Source organism: Phyllostomus hastatus, unplaced genomic scaffold (genome assembly GCF_019186645.2).
Source record: "Phyllostomus hastatus isolate PE091 unplaced genomic scaffold, TTU_PhHast_1.1 phas_scaffold_1066, whole genome shotgun sequence".
In the NCBI taxonomy this organism is placed as follows: domain Eukaryota; kingdom Metazoa; phylum Chordata; class Mammalia; order Chiroptera; family Phyllostomidae; genus Phyllostomus; species Phyllostomus hastatus.
In genome coordinates this window covers 23,218,639-23,232,340 of record NW_025334004.1, presented here as the reverse complement: position 1 = coordinate 23,232,340, position 13,702 = coordinate 23,218,639, and the positions used below count along the sequence as shown (strand labels likewise).

Here is a 13,702-nt window from a genome sequence, read left to right as displayed (position 1 = left end):
TGCTGGACCTATATTTAAATTGTGATTTGCAAAGTATGATCGAAGTTGCTACTCATGAAAATTGTGATCTAAGATGGACTAGAATTTGAATTTTGGGACAAAAGGGGACATTAGAAGCTACAGCTGGTCAAATGTACAAATTGTGCACGCTAAATTATGTCTGTATGCCAATATCTATTTATGTTGTATATAGACTGATGGGTTGATGCCTATAGTAACTGAGTTGAAGCAGTCCTGTTCATTTGGGGGATTTCTACCCCTGGGAAGATAATGAGCCAGCATTGACCACTGGTGAGGGGTTGCTCCACAGACTGAAGGGTGAATTTCAGATTTGCCGGAGTTTGGAAATTCATCTGCCTGTCATTTCAGTTTTCCAAGTTCCTTGATTTTATCTGCTCCTTAACAGCTGACAAGATAAGAATTGAGCACAGATATCACCAATATCTAGATGTATTCCATGTGTGATGAGTCAAATTACATAATAAAGAACAATATACTCTTTAGAAAGCTTTAAGATCAAGGCCACGCATCTGTAAACTAGCACAGTGATGAGTGGGAGAGCCCATGGTTTTTTATAAACACTTTAATAGAGTTCAAAAATATTCTCGGTAAGGTTTTATATACATAAAGGATATCTGAAATCTTTTTTTTTTTTGTGGTATATTCATAAAGAAAAAAAGGCATGGGGGATAAATATTCCATTTTTTCCTTCTCAAGATCCTTTTCTTAGAAGTGTCTTTCCTAGTTAGGAATTAAAAGATGTAATCGAATTGAAGATTGGAGTTATACAAAATTATTATTTTTTTATTATTTTAATCATTGTTCAAGTACAGTTTTCTCCCTTTTACTCCCATTCCAGCCCACCCACCCATCCCTCCCCACTTCCCTCCCATTACCACCCTCCCCCTAGTTTTTGTCCATGTGTCCTTTAAATTTGTTCCTGTAAACCCTTCCCATTCTCCCCTGAAATTCCCTCTTCTCTCCCCTGTGGTCCCTGTCAGCCTGTCCTCTATTTCAGTGTCTTTGACTATATTTTGCTTGTTTCTTTGTTTTGTTGTTTAGGTTCCTGTTAAAGGTGAGATCATATGGTATTTGTCTTTCACTGCCTGGCTTATTTCGCTTAGCATAATGCTTTCCAGCTCCATCCATCCTGTTGCAAAGGGTAGGAGCTCCTTCTTTCTTTCTGCTGCATAGAATTCCATTGTGTTGATGTACCATGTCTTTTTGATCCATTCATTTACTGATGGGCACCTAAGTTGCTTCCAGCACTTAGCTACTGTAAATTGTGCTGCTATGAACATCGAGGTGCAAAGGTTCTTTTGGATTGGTGTTTTAGTGTTCTTAGGATATAGTCCCAGTAGTGGAATTGCTGAGTCAAAAGGCAGATCCATTTTTAGTTTTCTGAGGAAGTTCCATATTGTTTTCCATAGTGGTTGTACCAGTCTGCAGTCCCACCAACAGTGCACTAGGGACCCCTTTTCTCCACAACCTCTCCAACACTTGTTGTTTGTTGCTTTGTTTATGATGGCCATTCTGACCGGTGTGAAGTGGTATCTCATTGTGGTTTTAATTTGCATCTCTCTAATAGCTAGCGATATTGAACATTGTTTCATGTGTCTTTGGATCCTCTGTATGTCCTCCTTGGAGAAGTGTCTATTCAAGTCCTTTGTCCATTTTTTAATTGGATTCCTTGTCTTCTTAGAGTGGAGTCGTGTATGTTCTTTATATATTTTGGAGATTAAACCCTTGTCTGAGGTATCATTGGCAAATATGCTTTCCCATACAGTTGATTCTCTTTTTGTTTTGATACTATTTTCTTTAACTGTGCAGAAGCTTTTTATTTTGATGAGGTCCCATTTGTTTATTCTTTCCTTTATGTCCCTTGCTCTAGGGGACATGTCAGTGAAGAAGTTTCTGCATGAAATATCTGAGGTTTTCCTACCTACATTCTCTAGGGCTTTAATGGTGTCACAGTTTATATTATGTCTTTTGTCCACCCTGAATTTATTTTTATATAAGGTGTAAGTTGGTGCTCTAATTTCATTTTTTTCTGCACATAGCTGTCCAGTTCTCTCAACACCATTTGTTGAAGAGGGTATTTTTACTCCATTTTATGTTGCTGCCTCCTTTGTCAAATATTAATTGACCATAGAGACTTGGGTTTATTTCTGGGCTCTCTGTTCTGTTCCATTGGTCCATGTGCCTGTTTTTATGCCAGTACCAGGCTGTTTTGATTACAGTGGCCTTGTAGTATAGTTTAGTGTCAGGTATTGTGATCCCTCCTACTTTTACTCTTCTTTCTCAAAATTGCAGCAGCTATTCGGGGTCGTTTATGGTTCCATATAAATTTTTGAAGTGTTTGTTCTATGTCTGTGAAATAAGCCATTGGTACTTTAATAGGTATTGCATTGAATGTGTAAATTGCTTTGGGTAGTATGGACATTTTGATGATATTAATTCTTCCAATCCATGAACACAGTATGTGTTTCCATTTGTTTGTGTCTTCCTTGATTTCTTTCCTCAGTGTTATGTAGTTTTCTGAATACAGGTCTTTTACCTCTTTGGTTAAGTTTATTTCTAGGTATTTTATTTTTCTTTTTGCTATTCCAAATGGGATTTTTTTCTTTACACAAAATTATTTACCCTAACAAGGTTGGACTCGATTAGCTAAGTGTTTTAAATACTTTTCTGAGTCTTATTAAAAATCTGTGAACTTAACCAATATTTCTGTTGGTTTCTAATGTGTTTCATTCTAAAAAATGTTACAAAGTCCGAAGGAGTAAATGACAAATTATTATTTTGAAGTGAAACTGAACAATGGTTTTTCCATATATATCCCAGACCTCAGAATCTCAGAATGGTGCAGAACCTGAGGTCGTCTGGTTCCGGCTCCCACTCACTGTGATACACACGCGGATCAATCACGTCACCACCTCTCTTCGGAGACACCCGCGGGCAGAGAACTCAGGGCTTAGTGTGTGGAGCGCTTACTAGTTGCTAGTCGCAGCGCCATGTGCTTTTCTCACATTCTCATGAAACGACCCAGGAGGTGTTAATACTCAGTGTTCAGAGGTGAGAAACTCAAGGGGGTGGAGTAACTCGCTCTCTCGAGGGCCTTCTGTCCTCAAGTGGTGGCGTCAGCTCAGCTGGCACGGAATTGGGGTTTGGGATATGCTATTTTGCTGGGTGACAAATTTACTATCATTTGACATGATTTTATATATTCTAAGACAACCAGCATAGGCTCCCACAACAAACATTCACTTATTCAACACAGTCTGTTCCTCTTTACTCTTCTGGTTCCCTGTTCCCAGCACACAGCATGCAATGCCATTGTGGGAAATAAATAATCTCTTTTGCTTTCGTATGCTCTAAAAAAAAAAAGTCACAGTATGCATTGGTAAAAAATCAAACAAGTATATATAGTGAGTAAAGGCCAGTCCCTCCCTACCCCCCATTTTCACATCTGCAGTTATTAGGTATTTGTTGTATATTTCCACAGATTGATTTTGTGCACAATTTCAGTTACTACAGTTTAAATCAACACAACTCCAAGTTCAGCAGCCACAGGATATTAACTTAGAAGCAATTACCTAAGTACGATTTCACTGTTAGCTCTTCAGCCCACAATCACTATGTGGTAACAGGTCGTGTGACCCACGATCAGCCAACAAGTAATGTCACCCCTCTCAAAGTCTGTTGGTGACAGGTTACTGCAGGTTACTCAGTGCAAATTGTGTAGCTGTGCTGCCTTCTTGTGTCCCACTTAGTGATAGAGCTGTGACAATTTTACAAAAACTGATCATCAAAAGAGGAAATTGGCCTACAAGACAAAAAGTACAGCAAAGAAATGGAAAGTGAAAACACTGGAAGGGAAATTTGCATGGGATGCAAACAGAGTTGCAGAGAAAACAGCCGACCATGAGTGTCTGGTGGACTCCAGGTACGCGAGCAGAGTAACTTAGTGAAGGTGATCTCACTCACGCACATCAGCAAAGTGGCTGTGATAAAAATGACGATGCTATCCTAGAGGAAGTGACTCTGGCAAAAAAAATGTCACCCTAAAGGAGCTCTCGGAAATACAGCATGACACTGAAAGCACAAGGATGAAAAGGTTGGTGGATCCAAACTCAGAAGCATGACAGTGTGCCAGGGCAGAGAAAAGATGCTTGCTCTGTGTCATGAATTGTATGAGACAAGCAAGCTTTGTTCAAACACTCTTGGTGAGTTTTCTCACAATGATGTGAAAATTTTAATTCTCAGTATCTGTAATGTTTTAAATTACAGTGTACTATATATTAGCTTTACTTTCTCACTTTCCATACATTTACAATTGACACCGAATTTTTAATACTTTAACAAAACATCTTTAAAGGCCATGGAATAATCCCATCATCCCCACTGACTAAGATTGCTTCTCCAGCGATTCCCCTCGCACAGTCATTTTTATGGTCTTTTACTGTGGGAAGCGGGGACCATCTGTGTGTGTGTGTGTGTGTGTGTGTGTGTGTGTGTGTGTGTGTGTGTAAACAAATATGCACAGGTTAGAGGTGTTTTATTTTTAAACTGGAAGTTTGTATCTTTTGACCCTCTTCACCCATTTTGGGCGTCTCCCTGACCTCTGGCAACCACCAGTCTGTTCTCTGTGTCTATGAGCTCCTAGTTTTTTTAGACCCCCACCCCCAACCCTACAGGCTCCTTCATTTCTTCCAGCATTTTAGTGTATTTATCACATTGTCATGAATTCCTCTGCAAGGCTGTGCACAGTGTTGAGTAGAGGCCTCCTTTTTTCTTTTCAAATATTCTTGTTTACTGAATAGAGTACCTTTCCAAATGTATTTAGAAAAATCTATTGTAATTATGATGGCATTTCATTTGGAATTATTTGCTTGGGAGCTGTTTTGTTTTGTTTTGTTTTTTTAAACCAAGTATGATGCTCACTGCTCCAGAAGTTCCAACGAGAAATCATGGCTTTCAGGTTCGTAAGCAGTAAAATCATCTCCAGAAACATGGCTTTAGAGAGAAAATATTTAATGTTCCACGAAAAAGTGTACAAAGCCTTAGAAAAGAGTGAGTAGGTTTCAGCGTACAGTATGAGCACACTCTTGCTTCCCGGCGCCCCACGTCCTGACTTCCTTAGATTCGGCAGGAAAGCCACCGCGCACTAATCCCAAACAGTCTTCTGTTAACGCACCATTGAGAAAGTCACAGAAAATAGTCCAGAAATAAATGTAGAAATACAGCATTGTATAAAAATATATTAATCTGTCTACAGGAAACGCTTAAAAATACAAATCAAATAAATTGTTTTTAGAGCTAGACCATGTCTAGAAATATCAATATATATCCTTGTAAATTGGATTTTCATTGCATCTTTTTCATATTTGGAGAAAAACACAACCAAACCTTTGGAAGGACAGGCATGAAGTCAGCACAGCAGACCAACTCTAGTCTCAGAAGTAAAACCACAACCTTATCAACACAAAAGAATTTGTCTTTAACATTTGACAAATTTATGAACTGTTAACAATTTGAAATCATATAAATGCACGTCACACACAAAACTTTGTCCATAACCCACATGTAAAGTAATGACAAACAACTAAAATATTTCGAAACCAGCTCTGCATGGGTCCTAACAGTGAGAATTAAAAATTTTTTTATATTAACCTACCTAAAATAAAATTAGGAAGGAATACTTCCAAACAGAGAGAAATTGATTTCAAAGTCACATAAGGTATTTTTCTCTTCCCTTGCAGTCTGGTACTAGGAATTTTAGAAAAAAAATGTACCCCAACAAAATCATTGTGCTGTGTCTGGCATGGGAGCAATCAGACTTCCTGAGCCAAACCGCCACAGGCGCCACTGTTGTTGGGGAGAGCCTGCGGCGCGAGAGGCAGTGGTGGTACACGGTTTTTACAGATACATTTGGATGATGAACATCAGAGGCACACGGGAACAAAACATTTCGGCCACACCAGTGAGCAGTGCTGATACGGTAATGGACACAATGAATGCCGCGTGCAACACTCACAGAACGAACATGTTTCTGGCGGGACTAAAAATAATGACTACAAATTCTAAAAACAGCAGATGGTTCTGTGGCAGAGTCCTACGTTTTCAGGAAAGAACATTCTATTTTCACTCTCCAGTACCATAACTTATCAACTGATGTTTTATCCTGTGCACCTTAACATTCTCCCGAGCACACCACATTAGAGTAAGAATCGTAAATCTGTTTAACCCGGGTGTATTAAATCGGAGAGCTAATTTTTTTCTCTACTTCTCAGTATTACGAAGCCTCATCTTCCTTTATTTCACATATATGTAATGAAATGTATTAAGAACAAAAGGTCTTATTTTCTATTTGTCCAGTTTCAAGTTTTCCACATTAAAAAAATCTGACAATTTTGCTTAACTGTGTATTACTGAGGAACGCCCAGGATGTAAGTCGCTGCTTAGAGGAAGGAACTCCTGCCGCGCCCTGACAGCTATAAAACTCTCTGGGTGCTTGTGCCGGGCTTTGCAGTGTGTGGTTGCTGGCAAAGGCTGGGAAGCGTATTTGGAAATACTTCATTCTTTTTTTCTGGTTGTGGAGGTTTCAATGGAATGAAACATCCTTTGGTCGTACACTTGAGAACGACATGCCAGCAAAGAGAGACACACCAAGCAATGAATAACTAGCAAACATTCCACAACAAGCGTCTAGGGTTTTGACTTTCCAACTCTAAGCTTGCAGTCAAAGCAAATCAGCAGTGGAAGGGGCGCAGTCGGAGGGGCTGCCAAGCGCCACCTCCAGCCCATCACCCAGGCTCCCTGCAGCCAGAGCTGCAGAAAGCCCGCAGCGCCAGCCCCTCCGGCAGTCCTGTGTGTGGAAGGGCCAGGCCTGGCGGACAGGGAGCACATGCCAGCAGATGAGCCGAGACTCTCTGACTTTTAACACCACTGTTTATATTACCCTATTGCAAGGAATCCGAAAATGCAAACTTTTAATTCAGGCCAAAAGAGTGACTTATGGTGAATGTGAATTCTTTATTGAAATGATGTTATGTGAGTGCTACTTCTAAAGTACATTATCATTACCCTTTAGGTTGGTGTGCAATTCCGTATGCATTTCAGAAATGAGATTTTAAAACAAAACTAACGGATTTTAATATTACTTAAATTACAAAACTAACAATGAAAAGATGTTCACAGTCCAGTGGTATACAGTATTTGGTTTCACTCCTTCTAAGAGTAGCTAAAGCTGGAATAACAGGTTGACCTGGGGAACATTTTACTATAATAGCATTGCATATACAGGGTCTCGCACAAATAACACCCCTTTTTATTACAGAATCTCTTATTACAAAATCCTAAGCATGGAATTCTGTAACATATTATCACACTCAAGCACACCATAGGACATTTTAGGTGAAATGTCCAAATTAAAACTATGAATAATGACACCCATATCATTACCCTACCGACCACACTCACAGGCATGACTTCTGCCGGACCCTGCATTTGAGTCACCGCTGGGTCTTACGTGTGTTAACAGACTGGCCAAATACTATGTTTCTAGAGCTCACTTGCCCTATTAAAACAAAGTTTTCTTACATATAGAGGAGTTTGGGGCGTTTGAGTCAGTTCAGTGCTGAGAGCACAGTTAAACTTTATGGTAAGGTCTATTTATGACTGCCTGTTGAAGACCAATTAAAATAGCATTGTTGGAACCAATACTAAAAAGCTATTTAATTCATTAATACATCCATCTGCCAAGAAAAACTCTGGATAACATCTGAATTTAAGAAAGAATGGTACAGAAAATCTTTTGGGAAACAACAATTACACAGACTGTTTCAAACCCTGACAGATAAGAGTGTAGAATGAAAAATCCAAAAAGCTAATATAATTAAACGGATTTAAATTTCAAAGCCAGTTATCACTAGGGCTTTCTGGGTTCCCCGGGGCTGTTCAGTTACTATACGTAACCACGGAGGGCGGGTCTGGAGGAAACTGCCCTGCGAGGCGGACAGCAGGGCAGATGGGCACGTGGGACCTGTGCGCTTCTGCGACTGCCTCCGACTCACTGCTCCGCTCCCTCACCAGGGAAATGCGGAGAAATGGTGCCTCCCTCCTAGGGTGGCTGTGAGAGTTCATTAAGGAGTTAATACATGTAAAGCACGTAGGAAAGTGCCAGCAAGTAGGAAGCACCCAGTGAACTTAGCTATCATCCTTATCGTTTTTATTGAAATACTGCAAAGGCTTAAAAGAGCATTCACAAAAGGAAGTCAGTCCTCTTAATTTCTCAGGTTGTTTTCACTCTAGTTCTAAGAGAAGCGCAAGGCGGGAGGAGACCTACGATCAAAGACTCAAAGACACGATCCATCCATCACTCGCTGCCCTCCAGTCATTCAGCAGCACTGGCCGAACCACTGCCCGCGCCGGACGCCGCTCCAGCAGCAGGCGGGCTTATGCTGGGAGCTCTGATCCTGGCAGGGCGGTGGCATTCCAAAGCCGTTTCCTACTCTGCAGAATGGATGTAGCAGCTACTTGTCTAATTCATCGGGTTATCCCGAAGCTCAAATGAGGCAAGATGCGTAAAAGTACTCCGAAGCTTTTGTAAAGCACCATCAGAGTGTGGTTTGGAGTGAGGATGTCTAGACCCTCTCGAAGGAAGCTTATTGCTCGTAGTTGTAGAAGGTCTACAAAACATTTTAAAACTAGAACTGCAAGTATACTTTTTTGTAAGTATGTATCACTCATAAAACAGTAATATGCTTTACTATATGCTTTATAAAACCGTATTTCTTCTATTGAATCCCAGCTCCGTGGAGAACATTAACGTATCAAACAGCAGATAGAGAAACAGCTTCCTTTAGAAACTGTGGTTGCAGAGATGTCAAGCCATGTGGTTATGGTCATAAATTATCATCAACTAAGCCAATGATTAGCATTTTCATTGATTACTAAATGCTTCACAAACACTATTTCATGGCATCCGTACAGCAGCCCCATTTTACACGGTTAGAACCCTCAGGACGGCCCAGTCCGCCCTCAGCCACCACATTCCATCACACAATAAAAACCCCAGGAGCAGCAGCAGCCATAAACATCTCTATCTTCACCAAAGCACACACTTAAAACTGGTAGAGCTAAGAGCTCTAAACTATGTTTTGATCTTTGGTAGTAAAAGTGACTTTAGAAAAGTTATTATATAATAAGTGCTTACTATTCAGTTCATTGAAACTTGTTAAAAAATTTCCTGTTGGTTTTTCAAAAATAACACATCACTCACTGAAAAAAGAATAAAGCAGAATTAAAATAAAAATATTCGTAATTCCACCGTTCAGGAGAAGCACCGTTGACGCAGCCCTTCTGCATGTACTTTGATGCAGTTGTGAACGATGGAGCTTAGCTGGTTCCTGATAACTGCCCTTAAAAACGACGCCGGGTACAACAGCCAGACCAAACTTGCTGTAAATGGCAGATATAAACCAACAGTAAATTCTGTACAAGCAGAAAAATATTACAGAGACAGTATTATCAACATCTTCCCAAATTTTTCAACTATAGAGAAACAAGCAGAGAGTAACTTATTTCAGTGGTGTTAGCTCAAAAAAGCTTATTGGCCATAAGAGAAACTTGTGTGAGAAATTCCTGAGTTGATCTTTGTATCTATGTATGTACACACACACACTCACCCACACATAATAAATCCCCCTTTTTAGCTGTAAGATTTATAGCTTTCTACAGGCCTGATAACAAATATATTAGAACATTAAGGAGAAAACTGTTTTTTTTTAGTCACTGAACTTTGCCAAAGTTACACTTATGGGTTATTAAACTGTAAAGTATTCCCTTGTGCACAGTTGTTAAATACTTGCTTGAGACAGCATATTCAAGATAAGTAAAATTCTTTTCAGGGATCATATCAATCCAGAGCATAAGTGCAGAAAGAAAAATTGTGGAATGGTATCACCGAGAGTGGCAGAAAGAATAGTGACAAAGCAGTAACATATAATTTAGGGCAAGGATTGTAGGTATTACATCCAAGCGTCTGTAATGCCACACTCCTGGCACTTTGATTAGGCAACTTACTCTACTATTATTGGGTATCATAATTTATGCACGGAAAATAGCGAAAGTTAAAAATACAGACGTTCCTATGGAAAACAGAAGGCAGACAGGATCAAGAAATTTTTAAAAGTAATCTTTCTTGTACTTCCTCTTATGTAACAGATATGTTAGTCATAAATTCCAGGAACCTATTTATATTGCTTTAGTATAATTTACAAAAAGTTACACTAATTACATAAATAATATTCCGACTGTAGAAAACAATGCAGACTGGCGGGTGGGTAAGAGTAGGAACATAAAACGCCGCCCAGACCTCGGTGGCAAACACGAGGCCCGCGGGCCGAATGCGGCCTCCGCCTCGTTTCTGCCTGGAGGGGCACTGAGCTCTCGCTTCACTGCAAGGAGCAGTCACATGTACACAGTCCTAAGGTCACATTCGGCCCTCTGAAGGCAACCGTGAGGCCGATGGTGGCCCCGGGTGGAAATGAGTTTGACACCCCTGGTCCAGACAAAGGAAACATTAACAGATTCTAAGAAATATTTTCGGATTTTTAAAAATGCTCACCACCGGTGTCTTTGTGGACAATGTTGAAAAATTAATTATCGGAATTATCTGAATTAGCAAGTTAAAATTTTATAAACTCCTTTAGAGAGGGAAACTGTTTATGTCCTTACACAGGAAAAGATAAAGCCAAAATATTCTCATCCTGACCAGTTTGAAATGAGAAGTATAATCGAAAGTTATTAGAAAAATGACTATGGCCTATTTGCCATAAAAGAGAATATTAATGTTGTAAGTAATTTTATTACAAAACTTTTTTTTTGGAGAGAAAAGGCTTATGAGGTAATTACATATCATTTTAAACAGAATTCTCTACATTATACCTCTCTTTCGATAGCTTGAGCAGGTTACAATTTAGTCGAAAGTCATGATCTGCGCATTTCTGGGCTTCAGAGATGTAGGCGACCTGAATGAAAGAGGGAGTACGTACAAAACTGTGTTTCAGAACATGTAAGAAAACAGGCAGGTGATGGTGCTTAAAAGATTATACTCCCAACTTACTGCTTTGGAAGGGGGAAGGCATGTGCCACATTATCTATATTTACTGAATATGGTTCACCTGATTTTTTTTTTAAAAACCTTGTAAGCCGATTAAATCACAAACATGTTGAATCAGTTTTAGTAAAAACAAGACTCGGCTTTTAAATAGTTATATAGGGAAATTATAATAAAAACTTTCAACATATCTGGGGCTAAAAAAACCCCAATGTTATCAAATCCCTGTATATTTCAGCCTTAATATTTTAAAGAGTAACACATTAGGGTATTCTATACGTATCAATAGCATAAAAGTGCAACACAATGAAATGTTCAATTGAAAGGTTTAAAAGTGATTTAAAAAAAACATATCACAATAAATGGTCGTAACTTAAATTCTGATTATGGGAATCAAAAATACCAAAATCCAACAAATCTGCATTTAATGCTTATGAGTGAAATGTAAATTTCTGAAACACACATGCCCACTGACACCAGACTGAGCTGCCATGGTTCTTTGTCATCAGTTTATCCCAGTACCGCGTCCCCAAGTCCCTCGGTCCTCGGGAGCCCTACTTCCTTTGTTACCTGGTAAGGCTGTTTGCTCCGAAAGCAGGTAAGGAGCGAGTCTGTATGTCCTTAGACACTTTTCTGTATAGAGTTATAAGGCATTAATGATGGTCATTTAGAATAACAAGTAACATGATGAAAATAGATACAAATTCTCTTTTCAGTGTATGTCAACTGAGAAAGCTGCAGAAGAGCACACAGAACACCTTCACCACCCAGGTACTCCGAGAGCTGCTACCGTGACAAAGACTTTCGGGGGAGGGGGCTTAGAAAAGACCTCCCGCCTGGAATGTCAGGTGTCCTCATAACCAACGTGAAAACCGAATGTTGGGTTCCCTTTCAAGTTATTGTGAAATCTACACGTTCAAATGCGCTGCTCAATGTTCAAGGTAGAAAAAGTTAGTTAAAATATTTGGTGTCGTTGTTCTCAGTAATCACTGCAAATTATCTCAGGATAATGTTCCCTACTGTCAGTGTGGACTACGTCATGTGGCAACAGCAGCATAGATTGCAGCGTCCGAGGTTCAGATGATGGTCAGCGACTTAGCTGGTGCCCAGCCAGAAGGAAGGAATTTGTTTACAATAAATAATTAAATAAGGAGCATAGCTGTACTTGAACGTCAGGTGCTTGAACTGAGCAGTGGGCTTCTCGGTATTCGGAGGCAGAAATCAGGTTCCTCGTCGTGAGTTACAGTGCTGCGCGGGCGGAGCACAGGTGGCGGTGGAGGCTGGCTGCTAGCTAGCGTGCTAAAACACGTACTTGAGCTCCACCGGAGCCACGCCACCTGGCTGCGCACCGGTTATCCGTAAGGGCTGACTAAACAGAAGCCCCTTCATCATGCAGGCACTGCTGTCCGCGCTGCAGTAGTAGAGGAACACGCGGACAGACACGACGGCTTCGGGGGACAAGCAGTCCCCAGGAATCTGCAGTGAGATGGTTGGTTGGTTGGAGACACTCTCTATTTCTCCAGATGGCACCTGTCCTTGAAGGAGCCATTCGTTGTCTAAAAAATAAGAAGGTAAATTGTTCAGACTGTGTAAGAAAGATAAAGTATTCAGGAACATAATATGAAAACTACAAAACAAGCCAGGACCTACAAATGTCTGTATAACTCTGCAGTGACTTACTTGCAAAGTAAGATTATAATAAATCATTGACTATCAAAAGGTAATAACCAAAAGATAACACTGACTTTTAGAAATAAGTAACACTGCATATATTATTCTAATGGACTCAAACAATGTAAAAACTAGAAGATTTTGTCTACCTCTTTTTAACACACAAATTCTTTTAAGACGTAAATACATAGATTATATAACAACAGTCTAACAAACCACTAAAAACGTTAACCTTTTAGTGTTTAAAGTCTTTAATGTCTGTATTCATCTGGAGCCTTCTGTCAGAAGGAGAGCAGGTACCGTGCTGCAGACGCACACACTTGCAGACACGCAGCGCAGAGGGGCAGATGTCCGGGGCCAGCATTTGGGAGCCGCAGGACACGCTTCCTGCCGTCTCGCAGGGAACGCACTGGACACACATAATGACGTGCCGACCACTCGGGCCGTCTGCACCCAGACCGAACCTGCTACTGGGGCGTGAGGAGACGCTACGCCTACTCTTCAGCTTCCCTGTCTCCTCTGGCCTCAGGGGGAGCCCACAACACCCAGAGCACCTGTCTCCGCTCGTCCTCTCCAGCTTTTTAGTTTATTTTTAGTTTACTGCTTCTAACCTTCTGTTGACCGAGAAATAAAATTTGAGAAAAACATGTCAAATGAGAGTAAGGAGATGGTGGAAGGTGAGAATCTAAAGGGTTAAATGAAGTCCAGAGTTTTTAAACAATTTAGAAATTATCTTTAAAATTCTTTGGTCTTCTTTATTTCTGGACTGAGGAGTATGTTTTATTTTATTGAATGTTTGAGCTTGCAAAACAGCAGGTTGGTGGGGAACTTCTTATGTTTTAAATCAAACAGCAAAGTAAACTGGGCTATTTTAATGTCTAATTCTAGATAAAACACAGAATGTTTCGTTAA

At 40.1% G+C, this 13,702-nt stretch overlaps 1 protein-coding gene across 1 annotated transcript in view; it reads right to left on the bottom strand.

Moving 5' to 3' along the window:
• Positions 1-5,014: 5,014 nt before the first annotated feature.
• NHLRC2 (NHL repeat containing 2) overlaps positions 5,015-13,702 on the bottom strand; it is a 57,051-nt gene continuing 48,363 nt past the window's right edge. The window contains exon 11 of the mRNA XM_045854419.1: positions 5,015-12,675. Coding sequence (XP_045710375.1) covers positions 12,419-12,675 — 257 coding nt within the window. The 3' untranslated portion in view covers positions 5,015-12,418. The remainder of the gene's footprint in view (positions 12,676-13,702) is intronic.